Source organism: Lissotriton helveticus, chromosome 3_1, assembly GCF_964261635.1.
Source record: "Lissotriton helveticus chromosome 3_1, aLisHel1.1, whole genome shotgun sequence".
Lineage (NCBI taxonomy): Eukaryota > Metazoa > Chordata > Amphibia > Caudata > Salamandridae > Lissotriton > Lissotriton helveticus.
Window position 1 is genome coordinate 1023811048 of NC_136061.1, and position 22460 is coordinate 1023833507.

Sequence of the window (22460 nt, forward strand, 5' to 3'; positions counted from 1 at the left end):
CAGCTGTGGAAATGTCCCTGGCTATGCCGATCAGCACCGCTTCTCGGCCAGTGCACCCACTCTGCTGCCTCCCACCGCCGAGGGGGGGCGGTGTAACACCCCCCTCCCTGTGATGGTACTCAGGGTCTCCGTGGGGCGATCTAGAGAAGCACCCCCTCCGGCTGGGGGGAGGGCATCTCTCGGGGGTCAGATGTGAGGCCTGATCACTGCCATCACGAGGCTATCGTCGTGCGGGCCCGGGCCCAAGTCCGCTCGGTCCCGCACCTCCAAGTGCCGGGGGGTGGGGGAGAGGAGGGATACAGCTGCCCGAAGACCGGGGCCCGCAGCTGCCAAGGGTGGTCTCACCTTCCGCCGACGGCGCAGCATCTCTCAGCGGCCCCAGATGGAAGGCCGCGCTGCCTCCGCCATCCGTCACAATGTCCAGCGCGGAGACACACCTGTGCCCCCGCTGCCAACAGGGTCACCGCGTCTCTCCCTCGGGCCAAACAGCACCGCCCGGGTCCTTCCAGGGGGGAAGGGGCTTCAGCTTAGCACGCTGCCAAGTAGACTGCGGACCGTGACGTACCGATCGGCGCGCTGCCTGTCAGCACGAGGCGCCAATGCTGCACCGCCCCCAGGGTTCAGACTCCGCAGACCTGCACTGGTCCGGAGCAGGGTCCAGAACGCTATCTAGGGATCCGCTGGGGGCTGCTATGCGGCTAGGGCCCAGGCCAGGGGTCGGAGCGACAAGCAGGCACGTCCAAATCGGTTGCCATCTTGGCTACGCCCCCACCTGTCCAGTTTTAAAATTGAACCTGTTCAGTGTTAGCAGTTCTGCTATGATTTCTACAAGTGAACAGACTATCTGTTGCGCTACTTAGCCTTCTTTATCAGTGCCTTAGAAAAAGGGATTGTAAGAGCATTGAACCTTGTTTTATCAGCTTGTCAAATGAATGAGACACTTCAAGATCTGCGGATTAAAGATTTATGCAGATGAGTCTTCCGTTTTCATGTACTATCTCATCGTGCACCGCCCTTGGATATTGGCCTAGTGTATTCACTGCGTATTTGTACAAGGCGTCTCTTGAAGTAGAAACAATTTTGAAATGTAGATCTTTGTCTTTACAGTGGGACTTACCTTATCATGCCCACTTTCACTTGAATCCTCGTGCAGATCCTAGACATTTCACTGCATCATGTTATTGGTGATTAAGTAGCCAAATATTGGCTTACTTGTGGGATCTACAAAATGTAGGTGGAGAAACAGAAGGCCTTGTAACATTGACAGTCGGAAGTACAAATGCCCCCTGTCCTCCCTCCTCTTCGCTCTTACAGTTGAACCTCTAGCATGTATGGTCCATACACTCCCTGTTATATGGGGATCCCTTGTTTCTTACTCTAGCTTGGAGAAAGAGAGAATCTTGCTTTATGTGGATGACCTGTTCCTCTGTCACCGAGCCCGTAGTCACAATTCCTGTAATCTTAAAGACCTTTGAGATATTTTGAGGCTTATCGAGGTACAAGATAAACTGGGGGAAGTCTGTGTTATTTCAACCATATGGCCCCTCCGACCTGACTTCCCTACCAAGCAGACTGTGAGTGGAGACGGTGGGCTTTAAGTATTTTGGAATTTGTATGTCGCCCAGCAGGGACTTATTTCTCTCCGACAACCTGGGAAGGGTAGTTACAGGTTTTCAGGGAGATGCAAAGCGCTGGCATGGGCTGCCCCTGACTATTCTGAGGAGAGCTGCCATCATCAAGATGACAGTTCCGAAACTGCTCTACGCCCTCCAGAACACATACTACAAAATTCCATAGGGGAGGCTTAGCCAAAATAGAAAGGGAACTGAGAACACTATTATGGAATAGGGGCCACCCCAGAGTTGCTTTACAAATGCGGCTTTGCATTTCCTATAACAGTGACATTGCTCTTCCGGATGTGCGGGCCTACTACAGGGCCGCATATCTGATAAAGGTCAATGATTGGATATTTGCACCTCTGGGTCATTCGACCTATAAGGTGGAGTGGGCACAGTTGCTTCTGTGTTTCCCTCTGCATGGGGTGGGGGTGGGCTAGGTGGGGGGGGGGGGAGTGTTGGGATTAGCAAACCGCTGCCGCCAACACAGGTGATGGTTGAGGCTGGGAGTAATGCTACTGGGTGCTTAGGCTGGGCAAATAAGGTGACCTGGGAGATGCCTTTGTGGGAAGGAGGGGATGATGCTGGACGTGGGAAAGGTTCTGGGACATGATGGGCATCGCCTAGATTGGAGCTATTTTAGAGGACGGTGATCTGATTCCCTTCTCTTCTCTCAGAAGAGAATTTCAGCTCCACCAGAATCAGTGCTTGAAATATGCACAGCTAAGCCATGCATGGATGGGAGAAAGAATAGGGATTGTAGGTATATCTAAATACTCCCAGCTTGTAGGTAGGCTACAAGTGGCCGAGCTTGGGTAGGGGGTGGTCTCCTTCACATATAAGACGTTAAACAAAAATAAGTCCGACACGCTACACATGTTGAGGGAAAGATGGCTGAAGGAGGTAGGAGACTTGGATGACACAGACTTGGTAGCGGCCCTGATGTATCCACAGGAGGTAGCCATAAAATCCAAGTTATAGCTGATACAGTTTAAGATACCCCACCAAGCTGATTATGACAGAGCCAGGCTTCATGGGATGGGAAGAGTGCTGTCCCCAGATTGCCTGCAGAGTAGCGAGGCCAGGGGCAATTTCATGCGCGCACTGTGGGGGTGTCTAGTTATCCACGCTTACTGGGTTAGGGTGATGCTGAAACTCCAGGCAATCCTGGGTGCTTACATTCTGATCGAGCCGAAGTCCGTTCTCCTTGGGGTTCCGACTGAAGTAGATGTCCCACAGGATAAGTTTCTCTTTAGTGTCTCCTGGGTCTGGTGGTGGCGAAAAGTAATGCAGTACTAGTTAGTGCTGGAGGTCCCAAACCTACGTGAGTGGATGACCAGAATGGACATGCATATTACAGCGAAAAAGGTGACCTACATGAGCAGGGGGGTTTCCGTACAAATTTTATATAAAATATGGGTTTATTGGATTAACCATTATAACCTGGGCCCCGTTGATGGCGACACCAGACCTTCGGGGCAAGTAGCCCAGTGTGATGCCTAGGATGTTTGTACATCTGCTGTATGTCTGATCTTGTTTCGCTTGAAGCTGTTGGCCTTTCAGCATATATGTTTATTCAAGATATGGTGGTGCTTACTAATCTCCCTGAGATGTCTATTGCTGTTAATTGATCTCTGTTGGTAGGGGTGTGATCTAGCACCCGATTGTGTGGTTTGCATAAATATAACGAATAAATATATATTTTTTCAAAGTACAAATTCCATCACAGTCTCTAAAAATATGTTCCTGGCAGCCAGTTAAATGATCAAATGCATGTCATGCTGAGATACCCAACACCCAATAGGCCGCTGCTCTTTCATGAGATACTATTATTTGTGGTTAGATTTTCCAGATTATTGAATAAGACAACAAAGGGCTAATCTGTCACTTTTGTCTGACATTAATTCTGTAACATGAGCTTTCTGTGCCTTTTGATCACATTAAGATTCATTATCATTGCTTGCGACGCTGATAGATGAGAAAGACCAAATTCTGAACATGGATTCTGCACGTAAATTAAAGTGCAGGGTTGTATGCCTATTAGGTTCTTTTTGATAAACAAATTTTATTGGTTTTAACGACATATAGTAAAAAATAAAAACTGAAGGTCAACTACTGCTTCCCTTTTCGCGCCCCTGTTATCCTCTCACCTACAGTTGATAAACAGAATTCTTAAAGATCCAATTATCCTGAAAATGATGTTCATATTGCCAATCCGTCTAAACTCTGTAGACCGTTATCATCTCACAAATTTAATCTCCAAACTGTTTTTCCTTTAACCGATGAAATGACTTATTAAGTACAGAGACAAAAAAAGAGTAAAATCACCAGAAAGACAGCAGAAGGTAGGGTAATGCATTGCATTTCTTTTGAGTCACTGTGGTCTGTACTGACTTAATGTGAATATTTTTATAGAATTTGTATTTTCGGGAGAGATTACAAGGAGATTTCACTTAATTTGTTACAACTGACTATCATGTTATACATCCTGAAAAGAGAGGACATAAAGTCTGTGGTCCTATTATGAGGGCTACACAGCATGGCATCCATTTGATTACAGAGCATCTCTCAAGACCGTTGAGTAGACTAACGGACATCTTCAGCTGCAAAAAAAGAGGCAAGTAAAAAATGGGAGCAGGTTAATAACTATTATGAAGACATTTTAAAGGTGCATAGTACTCTGCATTTCAACGTATTTGCCACTGTTTAGGGCAGCAAATGCTGAACCTTTGAAACCATGGACAGTTGGGAGGTATTCAAAGTTACCTTGTCTGATACTTTTGCTTGCTCCTCACAAAACCAAATACCTTAGAAATACCACGAACATATCCAAGGTAAAATGACGTTTTCCAACGATTCTAAATCTTCAGCATGGATCAGGCTGTTTGGCACAGAGTCAAATATCAGTCTTACTTGGAATTTAGACATCTTGTGAGTCCAGAAAAATGTAGAAGTTTGCATTTAGCAAAAACAGTGGCAACTTGGGGAACATATGGAGAATGTGCTGTACTTGGTACAAAGAGAATGGATTGCAATGTGAAATTACCTATTACACTAAGTTTTTTCCGACCCCATTTTTCATTTATCTTGAAAATGACTAAGAGTTTTGTCAGAGTACGTTTCATGACCAGTTCTTGGATCATAAGGTATCCTACCCATACATCTACTTTCGAGACTAGACTGGCGAAGGAGTCTACAAAGGATACAGTTTGAATTTTTTTTTTATTGTGGAATGTTCACACATTGCTTACTCAACAGAGGGGGATTCCCTTTCGAGGTTCAGCTGTAATTTGTCACTTAGATTAATTTAAGTGCATATATCTGAACAGTGATTTTGTAAAATATAGGACTTTTCAGTTGAAGTACATACTTCCTGGTTTTATTTAGTGTGATACTGAAGATAAATCTTATCTTTCTTTGCAGAGAGCCCCCTGAGTTTCTCCTTCATATACTAATTAGTCTTTCGAAGACTCAGTTTCATGTATGTGTTGATTTTTGCATAGCGTGCCCTCACCAATGGGAGAGTCAGCAGGGAAAGGATTTGGAGATGGTTTGAGAGCAAGTTCGTAAACTATTCATTTTTAGCACATTACAAAAAAAAATTCCATTTATATTTTTGAACATTTAAACACAAAGAAATGAGTTGACTTGTCAAAAGTTTAGCTTTTCTTCAAATGGCGAAAGTTTGGATTAGGACCCAAGTCTCTGAGGTTCAAAATCTTGGTGTGGTCTTTTGAATACGCTTATTCTTGGAAATCTGAATGTTGCAACCAAGCATACACGGAGTTTGTCATAAAGATCCAAATAATGAAGTACAAAAACCTCATCAACACATTTATTGTATCCATCCTTTTAATACTGCCGTGTCAAAATTATTAAAGATTTCCGATCTGGGAATAATTCAAAAACTTGTAGGTCTAGGAAGGATACCTAAGCAGTAATAATAGTGAAAGTTGGGATAACTTATCCTGGCATCAGTGCAATTGTCAGGTCGCGTGCCAGATGGAAAAGCCACTGTCTAGTGGTTTCACCTTCAGTCACACAATTCAAAAGCAAAGAAGTGCGCATGTTCAAAGTTTCTGTCGCAGAAATGCTATGAAGTGGATACAAGGTGACATTTGTGCTCTCTACAGCAAACAAATGCTAAATATGTGTAACTCTGGTGGCATTTGGTGATTCGGCATCTACTGTACTTTTTTGGTAAGCTAACAAAACAAATTCTAATCGCTGTGCACTTTGAATCTAATGATTTAACAATACATGTCCAGTAATGCCTGCTGTATTTCAAGCTGTTAGAATTGTTTCTGTTTTGTTAATTACAGGTTATTTCTGTAAATATTCAGTTATTCGCAATGTTCAAATGTCTTCTGCTAAAATCCAGAGTTTATCAGTGTTCTTTTTGTGGTATAGTGGCCTCAATTTGATTATGCACATACTTAGTGCAATCTCAAATTCACACTACTGTTTTCTTTTTTTCCCCCTCTAGACTGAAGATTTGGATTCCCTAAATTTGACAGAAACTCCAAATCGATGGGAAGTCTATTCCACTGGTTCTGCTCTTAAGGATGAAGCTGGCAATTTAGTACAGCTTCCATGTGGTACTACAGTGACGTCAACTGGGCAATATGTCCTTCCTCTTCATAGTCTTCAAAACCAGCATTTATTTTCAGTTGCACAAGGATCAGATTCATCTAATGGTACATTATCCAATGTACAGTATCAAGTAATTCCTCAGCTCCAAACAGCCGATGGTCAGCAAGTGCAGCTTGGTTTTACTACATCAGAAAGTGGCAGCATCAATCAAGAATCTGGTCAAATTCAGCTCATTCATGGCACCAATCAAACACTCATTGCCTCTGGATCTACATCCGGTAATCTTTTGGCTTCAAACTCAAATTTGTTGTCTCCATCTGGCCAGGTCCAGCATTCAGGTGGATCTGTCCAGATTCAAGGAGTTACTATTAGTGGTAGTGGTGGGTCAAGCTTTCCTGGACAAGCACAAGTAGTTACAAATGTACCACTTGGACTTGGACCAGGCAACATCACTTTTGTACCTATCAATAGTGTTGATCTTGACTCTTTGGGCATACCAGGAGGATCTCAAACCATGACTGCTGGCATTGATGCAGATGGACACATGATAAATGCAGGGCAGGCTATGGATAGTTCAGATACTTCTGAAAGGACTGGTGAACAAGCCTCTCCAGAAGCAAATGAATCCAACATGGATACAGATTTGTATGTGCCAACGTCTTCACCATCCCAGCTGTCTGTAAGCATGGACCACACAGGCATGTTGCAGCAAAGCTCAAATAGTTTGACCTCCAGTCCTAGTGAGCAGGTGCACACTTCTGAACTTCAGGGAAATTACATGCAATCTTCTATCTCTGATGAGGCACACAATATTCAGGTCTCCACTGCACAGCCTATCATACAACTTCAAGAGACTCAGCAGCATAACAGTCAAGCCCAACTTGTGCAAAGCATTGCACAACAGACAATCCATGGTGTCCAAGGCATATCTCAGCAGGCTTTGCAAAATCTTCAATTGCAGTTGAACCCTGGAACGTTTTTAATTCAGGCTCAAACTGTGACACCCTCTGGACAAATAGCATGGCAAACATTTCAAGTGCAAGGAGTCCAAAATTTGCAAAACTTGCAGATACAGAATCCATCGCAGCAGCAAATTACTCTAACACCTGTGCAGACGCTTACTCTTGGTCAAGTTGGAGCTGGAGGCATTTCAGCATCAGCCTCTGTTAGTCAAATGCCAAATCTTCAGACTGTTACTGTAAACTCAATAGATACTGGTGGAATGCATTTGCAGCATGGAGAAAGTGGTGATAGCCCATCAGGTATCTGTTTATTTTTTATTTCTAGAATGTTAATTGTTTACTGTTATTGCATATCTTTACCTCATTTGGTACCCTGTTCCCGTGCCGATGAGCTGATAGTTATGAAGATAAATGCTGCAAGTAATTCAGGTCTTGGAATTTTCTCAATCCGCTACATTGGTTTGCTATTACTACAAACTATATAGCCTATTGTATTGTGTGCTCTTTACTCCTACATGCACCATGTAGGCAAGTTTTGGATAATAACCTGCAGTTTTGTGGAGCAAAAATATTTAGATTACTTTCCAAGCCTGTGTGAAATGATACACATGGGCAATTGCTCCATTTCACTTTTGTGTCATCTAACATAGAAACTATGTCCAGAGACTGATAACTAAAGGCTTCACCCAGTCCATTAAATGACAAATGTAATTGGCTGAAATCAGCCCTTTGTAGAAGAATACTTAATAGCCAGTGCACTTTGTTAATAAGATCGCATTATCTGGAAGACAAATAGTACACGTTGTACAGCATTTAAAAACATTTTTTTTGCAGAGTTCTATATAGCGCGAACTAGACCCAAACTGAATCGGGTATCAGAGCGCTTTACATAGCACCAGTTACGTTACATGAGGACAGACATTCATTTTTGTTAGGCATGGGGAGATTAAGTGATTTGCCCAGAATCACAGGATGTTTGGCGTCGTTACCGAGACTCGAACCCAGTCCCTCCAGGTCCGAGGTCGAGCGCCCTAGCCGTTAGGCCAACTCCTCTCCGCATTGTGAAAATAGTGGCAATTGGTGTCCAATTGCAAGTACAACCTTATCCTAGGTGCACACAACAAATTATATATTTTTTCTTTTGTGGAATTCTTGGGTGAGATGGCCATTTAATGAGTGAGATTTTTCTTAGTTCTGGAAGCTCAGAGGAAAAGATATTGACAGTAAGCAAGTGAAACAGTGATTATTGCCTAAGAATAATTTCAAACAACTTGACTGCAGGTTAGAACCATCAAGTCAATCCAGACTATTTTGCCTTGCCTATAATTATAGAGCATATGGTATCTACTCTAGCCTTTCTAGATTGTTTGTAAATGATAATGCTTCAAGGACCTGAAGTTGGATTTTCTTTTTCCAACCATTGAAGACCTTTACCCTTTTTCACGGTGACCTTTATTTTAAGAAATTTCTGCTCCATTTGTGTTTTGTATTTTAAAAAAGTGTTTGAAAGCTCTTCTACTAGCTAATTTCTAGAAGTAATTTACCATCTCATGCAAAGGTAAAATGGATACAAGATAAGGCTATGTATTCAAGTTGACTTTGACATTGGCAACACAGTGTGAATACCTCCCCCCCATTTCGGCACTCTCTTCTACTAATTAGAAGAGCATTTCCCAAACAGTCACTGAAAAATGTGCTAAAACTGGATAACATGTTCCTTGTTTTACCCCAACCTCCTGCTCCTAAATTTTGCAAAGAGTTTGCTACTACACGTAACTGAATGACGAAGACTTTCATGGGGGAAAAGACATTCCAAATGGCTGAAAATACCCCATGGTCTTTTTCTATAAATCTGTGGCTCAGACATTGAGAACATATCAAATGAGAGATTTACTCTCCACAAAGCCACGTATAGTGGACTGTGAACTAAGACCCAAAACATTTCTTAGAAAGGTGGAGTTTATCCTTGGGCTAGCTAGTATGAGATGCCATCGGTTCTGTACTCTAAAATCCATGTCCGGGAAATAAGCAAGGAATCATCTAGTCCTGCCTATCCAGGTTGACATTCTCGAAACCTTGAAAAGTGCGCATTATCTGATGTTCTGCCTTCATTGAAACGGTGCTTTAGGACTGATTAGATTAGACTGTACAGTAAGCCCTTTTCAATGCGACTGCGTAGACTAATATGAATTCTGTTTCGGTATACTTTAACGCTTATCACTGCGTATTGAGTTGTGACCCCAAATTCCTAATGGGTTGACCATTTGGTTCTGCTCGTGAAGAGGCTAAGTCTAAGGGTCACTCATTACTTCAAACACCTTTCCTCATAACCTTTTTTACAGAAATAAATAAAATAATGATGCATTAAAAAAGCCTAAAGTGAAGACATTTCAGGGTTCTTTGGTTTACACAATATATGATTCAAGGACCATTACCCAGGGCAGTTAGTATTTTTTGTATTTTCACTTACGATCTGAACTTGAGCTGTTGCCTCAACTGGAGTTGCCAGCTCTTTTTGGAAACCCAGAAATGTGCAATAAGAGTCCAGCATGAGGACATTTATTCTGCCCTCTAAGTCTGATTTTTTTTAATTTTAATTTTTAAAGCTGCTCCTGTGACTGTCTGCTCCTAAATAAATGTCCAGAGTTGAGCCACCAGACCCTTTTGCTCTAGGTCTTTTACATGATCCAGTTTACTAAAATTCAGCGGTGGCACAAAATCTCCAAGCTTGCACCTTCATCTATCAAATGTTTGTGTGGTGCAGAACCCCTAGAGCCGTGATACTCCTAGAACGGCGTGGGGGTGGCATGCAGCCCTCCTGACCTTCACTTGTGGCCCCCTGATCAACAGCAGCAGTGGGCTGCTGTTCACTGAACTCGGCCCTAACATTAAAAATAGAATAAATATACAGGCAAGCCTTTATTTAAAGGTTAATTGAAGTTTAAAAATAACAACAAGGTTGTCCTGCTCCACTTAGCTTTGAAAATGAAGTTATCTTGCGGCTAAATTGTAAATATATGATAACGTCTCTTCCAAATTCAAAAAGTGTATTTCATTCAGTTGGTAAAGTGGGTAATCTGAGGTTAATCTCAGACTTTCTAGTTTCACATTGTGCAAGTCAGCCACTAGATGTATATGCTTAGCTTTCCCTATACACACCTTACTGCCCCCTCAATTTGCACCTCTGCTGGCGGCATTGATGCCGCCCTCGTCACAACACAGACCAAACTTTGTGGCCTTGAGAAGATGTTTGTGAGTACCCATGCTCTAGAGTCGATCTGCAAGGGACTCCTATCAGGAGATCTCTATACTATACACTTTACGCGAGGTGCACATCAAACACACACACTTTGTCCTTTGTATATGAAGTGCAATAAATAGTCCTCCACTATTGGATTGTTTTGTGTACACACACACATACTTGTAGCACAATGTAAAATATCATGGAGAGTTTGTTTTTATAAACTGTGCAGGGCATACGCAATAGGAGGGACCCAGCTTCCCAGATAAAAAAAAAAAACACCTACATTCAGTATGCTACTACACATTAGTGCGAAGTGTTGTTAAAGTTCTTAAATGAAAATGGCTTTAAATTAAACAGCGACTTCCTCTAGATTTTAGAAATATCCCAATAATATACTATTTATTTATTGCTTTGGTATAATAACTAGGCATATATGCAACACATATGTGACCAGATTGTGTGTGGCTAATTTTCCCCCCTATTATTAAAGTGTGTAGCTCCTTAAGAAACCCTTTACCAACAAAACAGTCTTTTGATCGCCTTACATTCTTATTTGATTTAGATAATTACAGAGTGAGAAGATTTAAAATTTTATACACCAGTTATGCTTTTATAATTACCCACACTATACAAAAGGAATCTTTGTGTGATGATTTTCATTTCCATTCTTCTTGACTTGTACTCCGTTTTTTGGAGTTGATACACTTTTTTTGTTTTTGTTTTAACAACCCATTTTATTGGCAAATCGCATAAAAGATACAGCTCTCCGTACCCCGGAAGAACTGCGGCAAATACAGTACAGCATAATCAGCGATTCAGTTTACAGTAGTATAGTAAAGAAACCCCCAACCCCCAGCCCCTTACCCCAACTTCCCTGACCCACTCCCTCCCCTACTTATCCCCTGCACGGCGTCTCTCCCGTACTGTATCGAGTGTACATACATAAGTCAGGTATTAAACATCTCCCTCATGTGCCCGTCACATCCGCCCCTTCAACATCTCTAGTCGGTGCCGGAGGTTCCAGCCACAGACCCCTGTAGTCCGCCCATCTTTTCCAGATTTTATAATGTTTTGTGGGGCAGCCTCTGGCCTCAAATATCGGCCGCTCCAGACCCATACAGAAGTCTAGGCCCTTTTTCCACACAATCACTTTGGGAGCTCTGGGGTCCTTCCACGCCTGAGCCACATCCCTTTTCGCCACCGTAAGACCCAGCAGAAGTAGGTGTCTCTTATAGATGTTACCCCCAACCCCTTCGAGGACATGAAATAGGCCTAATTTAGGGGTACCGGGGAGGTCCCAATCCAGCACTTCCGACAAACAGTTCCACTCTTCTGTCCAAAATCTCACCAGATCAGCACAATCCCACACTGTATGCAAAAAATCCCCCAGTTCGTGATTACATCTCAGACACGTCGGGGACTCAATCAGGCCTGCCCTCCACAGCCTCTCCCTAGTATAATAAGAGCGATGTAGATACTTAAACTGTATAAAGCGCAGGCGCATGGCAATAGCCGGTCCCCTGGGGGACTCGAGGGCTTCTCGCCAATCTTCCTCCTCCAGGTCCCCCACATCCCTCACCCAGTGATCCCGCCGTGTCTGTAGATTGGAAGAGCAGTGTACAACTAATGTCTGATAAATTCTGGATATTTTCTTTTCCCCCAGGTCCCCATGAACAATTTCGCCTCTATTGGGCTGAATTCGGGCAGAGTGTCTAATCCCTCCAGTGTGGGTGTAATTGCATGCCTAAACTGCAGATACCTGAAGAACTGTGTTCGGGGCATACAAAACTCATCGCTAAGTTCTTGAAATGATTTAAGCGTTGTGCCCCTCAAGACATGTCCCAGGGTGGATATTCCTATCAAGTCCCATCCGTGAAAGCCCCGCAACTGTGTTAGTGCCGGCAGTTGCCCATTATGCCATAGCGGGGTGTCTTCCGTCAGCTTCCCCCACCATCCCATATGACGTAGTGCCTGCCGCCATATCTGGAAGAAGACCTGGGTCGCCCTTGGTAACCCCTTTCTCAGCCTGGGTCGCCCTTGGTAACCCCTTTCTCAGCCTTGCCGAGTACAGAATAGTGTGCAGTGTATCTGGGTCCATCAGGTATCTCTCTAGGGCGTATGCGGGGTCCCCTCTGTCATTGTACCACCACTCGTTCAAAACTACGAGGTGGAATGCCTGGTAGTATGACAACAAATCCGACTTCGCCAAGCCACCACAGTATGTGGACAAAAAGCAGGTACGCAGGGCCACTCGTGCCGCTCCCCCGGCCCACAGGAAACGGCCCAGCTCCGAGTTAACCTGTCGGAACCATTGCATCGGAATTGAATATGGATGATTCTGTAATTGATATAATAGGCGCGGGAGGGCAACCATCTTAAAAATTGCCGTTCTGCCGTAGATGTTAAGGGGCATACGAGACCAGCTCTTCATATCCTGTTGTACCCTATCCCACACCGGGGCGACATTGCGTTCCCAAGCAATTGCCGGTGAAAACGTCAGGAACACCCCCAGGTATTGAAGACCTCCAACTGCAATCTGAAGTGGCGATGCCCACGGCCCGATTTCCATGCGGTTATCCAGCATCCAAAGTGTGGATTTCCGTGGGTTGAGATACAATCCCGAAACCTCTCCAAAGATTTTCATCACCTCCAGAACCCGAGGCCCGGATCTATTCACATTGGTGAGGAAAAACAGGACGTCGTCCGCATATAATGCTATTCTGTCTGACGGTCCTTCCTCCCATTCAAAGTCCCGCCGCTGCGCATCCACCCGGACCCACGCAGCCAACGGCTCCATAGCAAGAGCAAACAGGTATGGCGAGAGCGGGCATCCCTGCCGGGTGCCCCGTCCTATTGGGAAGGCCGCTGAGGTCGCTCCCGCCACCCTCACAGAGGCCATCAGATCGGTGTATAGCAACCGCATATATGATCTAAAACGTGGCCCTAGGTTGAGCCGTGAAAGGAGTGCGAACAGGTATGTCCAACTCAAAGAGTCGAAAGCCTTGTCAATATCGGCCAATAGCAGCGCCGCCTGGTCCCCAGTCCTACCCTTCGCCTCCACTGCTACATGTGCGCGTCTAATATTATGTCTCGTCGCTCTATGAGGCATAAATCCCGCCTGATCTGGGTGGATCAGGTCCGTGATGTATGGGAGGAGGCGATTCGCAAGCGCCTTGGCCAATATTTTGGCCTCAGTATTTAGAAGGGAGATTGGTCGATAAGACTCATGTCGGTCCGGGGGTCTCCCAGGCTTGCAGAACACTGCAATCTCCCCATGCCTCCAGTCTGCTGGCAGTAGGCCATCCTCCCTCGCCGCCTCCAGGGCAGCCTTATAGTGCAATCCTAGCTGGAGATGGTATCGTTTGAAAAATTCGCTTGGGAACCCATTAGGTCCCGGGGCTTTGCCGGTGTTAAGTTCCCCCAACTTTTTTTTAATACAAAGGGTCTGATTTAGATCTTGGCGGATGGGTTACTCAGTCACAACAGTGAGGAGTATCCCATCTGCGAAATTAAATCCTATAGGATATAATGGAATTTATATTTCGGGGGACGGGATATCTGTCACGGTTGTGACCGAGTAACCCATCCTCCAAGAACTATTGGAGACCCAAAATGTCTCCACTTTATGCATTTGATTGCATGTTGGGTACGTTTATAAGGTTTTAACTATTTAGGTTAGTTTATCTTATAAACTTTTTTGTAAGTATTATGTTGTATCAGACGTACCTTTAGACCACCAGTTTGCATTTAATATGGTGCTTAAAAAAACTGGTGTCTGCATTAGGATAAAATCCAACAGCCTGAATGAGCTAATTTTTTCCCTGCAAGTTTTGCTTTTGCGTTCTTCACCTAGAGATAAGTGTTTGAAGCATGTGTGGCTGCAGATGCACATGTTCTGCATACTTTCACCATCTAGTGTTGGGTCCAGTTGTGGGCAAGTTGTTTTTCTTCGAAGAAGTCTTTTGAGTCACGAAACAAAGTGGCTCCTACTCTTAGTGATAATACGCATGGTCATCACCTCCATTGTTAGATTGTTCTCTTTTCGTTGTCTGGTTCAGACAGGTTATCTAACGCTCCGGTTCGAGACCTTTTCAGGCATCCTTCGGTTCGCTGTTCATTTTTACACTCATTTGTATTCTTTCGAACACATTTCCATTGTAATCTACTGGAAAATGAAAAACCTTTGACCGTCGATATGTTGTTCTCCACTCAGTCTTGCCCATTCAGGCCTACTCTTCATCTCCTCAGCTTGGACCAAGAATGATCTGCTAATGGAACAGACTATGCCATAGTTTGTGCGATTTCTGCGAAGGCTACCAGCAACCAAATATCAATGTCTGGGGCATATGGGGCTCTTCTAAGTATGGACCTTACCACTCTCTCCCATATCTCCCCATGTGGCGAATCCCATGGGGGACAGTCTGTGTAGTCCTAGCACCCTTCATTAGGAGCTCTCTCAGTTGGTATCCGGGATAAGTTCCTTCCAGCAGGTTTCGTTCTCAGTTTGGCTCGCCGTCCAGCCAATGAACCGCATATTGTAATTGTGCTGCATAGTAATACAATTTAAAGTCTGGTACTTCCATGCCGCCTTTTTCCCCACTCGCACCTCAAGGTAAGTAGACTTACTCTACATCTCCTACCGTGCCAAAGAAGTGATATAGTCAGTTTGTCGATCTCATCAAATACTGTTCGCGGGAGCTCATAAAAGTTGTCCTGCATTACGTATAGACCGGGTGGGAGTACCACCTTTTTGAGGAGTGCTATTGTCAACAATCTAGTTTCAAAATTGTATAGATGATTTTAACCTGGCATAACCCTCCCTATAGTGAGATAAAAGAATAGCTTTTCATGACTGGCAATATGAATACCTAAAATATTTAATGCTGACTATCTCCCGTCGGAGACCAAGATCTGGCAGCTCTTCCACCTGATGATTGGTTAGCAGACCCAGCTGGAATAAAATCGATTTTTGAGCATTTACCCAAAGCCCCAAGATCTCCCAGAAGTCCTGCATAACCCCAACAAGGATTGGAACCGAATCTTCCGGTTGCCGGAGGTCGACCAAAGCATCATCTGCATACAACACAATTACAAGTTCTGATTTGCCCACAGGAATTCCCCAACCCTGGAAGGTCTGCAGAAGTATTGTTTCGAAAAAGGGGGACCCCCCACAAAACAACAATATATCTTGCTAGCTGTAGGGTACAATATCTGAAAAAGTAAACAAGAAGCTAGCCACAAGTTCAAGAGCATGCATTTACAATGAAAAAGCCAGGCCTTAATTTATACGAAAACAGTATGTATTAGACTTGTTTACACATCAATTTATTAAAGACAGTTGTTCTTTTGATATGAAAATATATATCTTTATTCATTTATCTTTGCTTTATAATTTCATCACATATAGCAAGTGTGTACTTCTTTTTTTCATGTATATTTTTTGATAATTCTTTTTTACATATAAATATCAGGGCACATACATTATTTTATACAAAAATACACAAACCAATATTATGCACAGTTAAAAACCTAAAGGAGGGGTTAATGAATGGTATAAAGGCTGGCGGTTGATATAAAGAGAAGAAAAACATGACACGCGTTTCTGCTTTAGGGCCTTCGTCAGGTAACCCGTCTCAACTTTTTCTATTGTTCTCTTTGAACCGCAAACTATGCGCTGAGGCCACGATGTCGTAAGATCTTCTCCGTGGTGGCTAATCATTCGGCAAATAGTTTTATCTGGTTAATTTTAGTCTAGTCATGCTAGGCTGTATGATGGTTGTATTTATTTCTCAAGCGTACGATTTAAAAGTTGTGAATCAATCTGAAATTAGACGTTCTATAATAACCGAAGGAGTCATGAGGAAAAGATAAAAAAATGAATGCTCGGGTGTGTGAATCCACTAGGGTTTCAGACCATCTTGTCATTGATAATATTCCAGATAAATCGTTCATGAATACTGATGATCCCGCACTGCCACAAACTCTCTCAGTCCGTGACAGGCTAGCTTGTTGTTTACCTTTTCGGGTCTGCCGAAGTATACACGCCAGGGGTTCAATCGCTATGGCAAAAAGTAAAGACAGGCGACATCCCTGCCTTGTTCCCAGTTGTAAGACTATTGCTTCTGAGACATATCGTCCATTACGGATCCTTGCCGTTGGGGTCATATATAACAATTTATGTATGTGGTTCCAAATCCTGCCATGGATAATACAATCCAAATATACTCCTAGTCAAGGGAGTCAATTATTGCTCAATATCTAGGAAAGCAAGCACAAATTTTCTTCCTGAATAGCTTGAACAGTCATAATATGAACCAGTCGTCACCGATTACGTTACATGTTTGTGTGTGGTATAAATCCGGACTGATCCACATGGAAGGTGGGGGATGAGGCGTGCCCGCACGCACCTGATTAAGGAGCTTAAGATCAACATTCAGCAAGGTTATGGGGTGATATGGACCTGGTTCAAGAGGATCATTTCCTTGTTTTGGTATCAGGGTGATCAGGGCTTCGGACATAGACTGTTAGAGCTCTCGTTGCTGGTATGCTTCTGCAAACACCTGGACTAATCTATTGATTAAGATATTCGGGAAGGTTTTTATCGAACTCTGATGGGAGCCCATCACCACCTGGTGTCCTTGCCTTGACCATTGATTGTAATGCTTCTTGAAGCTCTTGCCTACCTATGTGTCCCCCATTTCTACTTAATCTTCCTTTGAGATCATCGGTAGGGTGAAGTGATCTAGATAGTCCTTTCACTCTCCCTCCCCAACTGTCTGCTACAGCCTTTGCGTTTACCTGGCGAATATAGGCCTCAAAGGCTGAGTTGAAATTGTGTTGTGTCCTCACCACTCGACCATTGTTCTCCCTGACAGCTAGGTTTGGCTGTGGGGAGACTCTTATCTAATCAAATGTGGGAACATTCTACCTGCTTTCTCTTTTCGCATGCCAGCGTTGTCTACCTTTTTTTCTAATCACGTTTTTCTAGCTGGTCACAAAGCTCAACTACTTTCTGTTTGTGACAAACCCAACCTACTCTGTTGGGGGCAGCTTTAGGCAGATCCTTTTCAATTTCCTCTATGATTTTTTTCTTGTTTGGCTAAGTCTGTTTGAAGGGTGTAACGGACCCCCACCATAGTTGATAGGCAGACTCCCCTGAGAACTACTTTCAACACATCCCATTCTATAGATCTGATACTGGTCATCCCCCAGTTTTCCGTAAAGTAGTGAGTTAAGGATATATGTAGTGTGACCTATGGTCAAGAAAAGACTCGAACGGAGAACCAGGAGACTTCACCCATGGATTCTAGGTGCCGGGGACCAATTACCTGGCACCCGATTACACCCCCCGTTGAGACTGACTGTCTCTGTGTGATGGAGACAAAGGATGGCCTCTTCCGACGGTGCCCTTGGTGCGGGGGCCAAATACACACAGTTCGACACACTCTGTGTAATTTGTGCCAACCTTCAGAGCACGAAGACAAGTGTTCGCTTTGCTCATTGTTCAAAAAGACACTTTGGTACCATATGGTTCAATACCTGGCACACACCATAGAACTGGCAGTCAAGGTGGAGTTCTAGCATGACAGTGATGAAGTGGAAAAGCAAGGCAAGTGCTCCGGTAGAAGGCGGGGTGCTCATCCCCTGCCCCCACTATGTTACTTTTGATTCATCCTCAGTGAACGAACACGCTTTGGTGCAGGCCGAGGTGTCCCCATGCCAGGATGATCTCCATATTTGGCCTGAGGATTAGGACACCGCCACATACTAAGTCCTGTTAACCCCTGTGTAAAGAAGATCTTGCACTCGCCACCCCACGGTGCACCACAGCCCTCTGGCTGACACAGTGAGCATGCTTCATAGCCGAGAAGGGACAAGAACGTTCTCTATCCCCATCTGGCAACAAGGCCACAGTACGGGGACCGCTCTGGCACTACGCCGGCACCGAAGCACAAGTCGGCACTGACTGAGCCATCGGCTCCGAAGAATAAGTCGGCACTGGCAGACCCATCGGCACCGAAGTATGCTAAGCAAGCTGCGACCCCAAGAAAATCATAGGATCCAAAGAAATGCTCGAGCGCCTTGGAATCGAAACTGACCTTGTTTTCAAGGACTGAAAAACAACATGGACCCTCTTCTGGCCAGAAGAAAAGTCACACCTCTGGGGTTCCAAAGCCACACAAAGCTTGAGGTCACACCACCAGCTCCAATGAAACAAGACTCCTATACAAAGACCAAGGGAAGAACAAAGCATGGTCTTTGAAGGACTGCAATAATTTAGCCAGGAAAATGTAAAGAAAATGGCAAGAGACAGGCTAAGGATCAATACTTGCCACAGCCTCCATCAAAAACGGTTGCACAAGAACACAGGGCCACAAGCCTAATAACTTTCAGCCCCCTAGAGTCACCACAAACACATTTGCCCTCTCCACAAGAGGAGGAAGAGGGGACGTACAGGACACAGATTTCCAAGGAACACAAGACATCCACCATGCCCCTTACGCATGGGATGATTATGATGTGGTCTTGCATGACCCAGACATGGAGACATCAGTACCTACTCGCCACCAGGTAACACATCCTATTACCACAGTGTCATCCAAAGAGTGGTAGAGTACTTCAAGCTCCCCATGCACACTACATGGGAGTCTACTGACCTCTTAGAGGAAACACTTAATCGCACAGAGCGCACAGTACAATATCTGCCAAGGATTGGATCTGTCCTCGACATAACCAAAGAGATCTTCTAGGACCCATTCAAATCCAGGGTCCTAACTCCTCACATAGAGAAGAGAAAAAATGCAGGTCTTCTCCTATTTGCATACAGAGACATCTCCCAGCAGACTTCCTTGTTGTCACCACAGCCAGGAAGAGAGCTGCAGCATTAGGGAACTGGAGAGGGCCTCCTCCTGACAAAAAAGTAAACTAATTGATGCAACAGGGCACGCAAACCATTGAAAGATCGCCAATTCAGTTGCCATGCTTTCAAGATGATTCCTGATACAATAGGGCAACCTGGGATGAGATGCAAGACCAGATGCAACATCTCCCAGATGAATACAAAAAACAAGGGGGAGGTCTGGTAAATGAGCGGAGTCTATCAAATGCAACAATCAAATGTGCATTAGACTGAGCTGACACTGCTGCAAGTGGCATCAATCATGTTCCATATATATGTGTGGCTTCGCATATTTTGGTTCAAGCCTGAGGTGCAGCAGCACATTCTCAGTGTCCCATTGAATGGGAAAAAACTATTTGGGACTGCTGTGGACACACATCTACAGAAAATCGAGGACACTGCCAAATCTATGGGTGCCTTTCATTACACCTAAACAGCCTTTTGGGTGTTACCAAGGGCAGCAAAAGTTTCTACCCCAGAAAATACCACATATCCGCGCCAGCAACACCCGGTCTACCAGCAAGGGCTTTGATACTATAAAGGAGGCTACAAGAACAAGGGACGAGGTAGAGGTACCCCCAACAAGGGTACCTACACACCACTAAGTAAATGACTTGCCCAAACTTCCGGCAGAGCATAAAACACCTGACTGGGAAGGCTACAATAATTCCACCAATCGTGGCCAAACATCACATCAGACCCATGGGTACTACAAATAATCAGGCAGGGATATTGCCTAGAACTAACTTCGCAGACACCAAATATCCTGCCAAAACTGCAGGTGTTTAATCTGCAATATATATTTCTGCTAAATGATGAAGCCTTAATTTCTTGATACTAAAAAAAAAATGGCTCACTACGGCCAATTCTGGACCTGTGCCACTCAATCGCTACATACTATCCGAACACTTCCACACGGTCACATCGCAAGATGTAATAACACTACTACAAAAAGGTGACTTCATGACTGCCATACACCTGAAGGACACTTACTCACACATTCCAATCCATCCAGCGCACCGCAAATACCTACAGTTTGTGCACATCATTATCAATTCAAGGTCCTACCATTTGGGGGTAACAGCCCCCAGGGTGTTAAAAAAATGATTAGCTGTAATAGCAGCTAAATTATGAAGGGAAAACATGCGTGTCTTTCAGTATCTAGACCATTGGCTGATCAAGAGTCCAACCAAACCCAAATGGCTAATAGACACCCAAAACACGATCAACCTACTGCACTAATTGGATTTAACTAACAGTGCTACAAAATCGTAACTCCAACTACTCCAGGTCCAACCATAGCTAGGAGCAATACTCAATTCAGTAACGGGAACGACTTACCCCAAATCTGTAAGGGTTTTTTGATCTCCAGAAACAGGATCTTTTTCAGCCACACCGTCACCTACCACTCAAATCAGTGATGCACTTACTATGAATGATGAAATTATGCATAGGGATAGTGCCACATGCTCAACTACACATGAGACCTCTCCTGGAGTGTTTGAATCCCAGTGGTCACAAGCGGTGGGGGGGGACATGGAAGATCTACTGTTGGTTTCACCCAAGGTCTATCAGGCACTACAGTTGTGGAACACCTCAAAAATACTGAAGGAAAGAACCTCCAAGAACCCAAACCCGCAAGAAGTAATTACAACAGATGCATCACTCGTGGTGTTGAAGAACCGGGGTTTAACCCAGCGGCGTCAGGGACACGCCTAAGATCTTCGAGTTCACCTGTCTTGGTATTCAAAGACACGGAATACTTCTGGATGGCGTCAGAGACCAAGTTTATTAGCTGCAGCTAGTAACAGTGATCCTAGAAATAAATCACGGTGTAAATTCTCAGGTGACTGCTCATTTTACTAAGGCGAGACGTCTCCTTTTATACCCAATATTCACATTATAAATGTACACCCACTGCACAAAATTCTAGCCAATAAGATACATTTTCAAACAAAGTATCACATAGCAAAAACTCAATTTACAGTATCCCAACCCAAAAGTTAATTATTAGGAATGTCCCAAATTCAATCTCCACAAGCCAGACAAACCTATAATTGAAAGCATAACCCATGTAATGAAGAAACATAAAAAAGAAACAGTAACAGATGCTGAACAAGATAAAGCACGTGCAAGGAAACTAAAAAGTTAACGATGTCCTGAACATTGATTGGCAATCTCAGATAAAGATCGATCAGGGAAATTGGATTTGCGAGGTCAGTTTCAGGTGAAGAGGTCAGTTTCTTACAGTTCATTTCAGAGTCAAAAAGAAACCTAGTTAATGTAAACATGAACTAAGAAGGCCAGGCCACTTCGTTTGCCAGGTTACCTTTACAGGTCTACATGAGGGCAACACAAAATGGTGGCACAGAACAAAATGGAGTCAGACTCGAGAATTACAGAACCTCAGTGTTGGGTGCTCATATGAAGGACACTGTGGTTCAGGGACACTGGACTTCACAACAACAGGCAATGCACATGAACATGCTGGAGCTTCTTGCCACCTATATGGCTCTCCTATGAACCCACAATATGACTGCAATGTATTTTGTTCTGAAACTGGTGTGGGTAGGGAGAGAACCCATTCCACACAACTGTCGCAGCTAGCGCAGACCATACGGAAATGGGCAAACAAACACAACATCCTCCTCCTGGCACAATACATACCAGGGCAAGAAAACTTAATTGCTGACCTGCTCTGCAGGACGCAGCAACAAGTTCACGAGTGGGAAATTTACACTCCGTTACTGCAACAGTACTTCCACTGATGGGGGACCCCCACGTTAGACCTGTTCGCCACTGCCCAAAACTCAAAATTCTAAAGCTTTGCATCAAGATATCCACAACCACTATCCAAAGGCAGCGCTCTATGGGTGAACTGGTCAGGGATATTTGCTTAAGCTTTTCCTTCTCTCCCACTCATTCCAGAGGTCGTCAGGAAACCAATGACCCTAATACTGATTGCTCCTCCTTGGGCTCGACAGCCATGGTACATAACCATCCTAGAACTATCCCTAGTATCTCACAAGAAGCTACCTAACTATCCATACCTTCTCACCCACAGCGGGGGCAGGGTGAGACATCCCTATACACAACAGCTCAATCTGGCTCCTGAGGTCATAGAGGTTGTATACCAGAATCAACCT

General features: G+C 44.2%; 1 protein-coding gene across 3 annotated transcripts in view; it reads left to right on the forward strand.

The window, feature by feature from the left end:
* Positions 1-22460, forward strand: part of SP3 (Sp3 transcription factor) — a 189040-nt gene that overhangs the window by 41299 nt on the left and 125281 nt on the right. For all 3 annotated transcript variants that reach the window (XM_078681548.1, XM_078681547.1, XM_078681549.1), the window contains one exon: positions 6103-7471. In XM_078681548.1, coding sequence (XP_078537674.1) covers positions 6103-7471 — 1369 coding nt within the window. The remainder of the gene's footprint in view (positions 1-6102; positions 7472-22460) is intronic.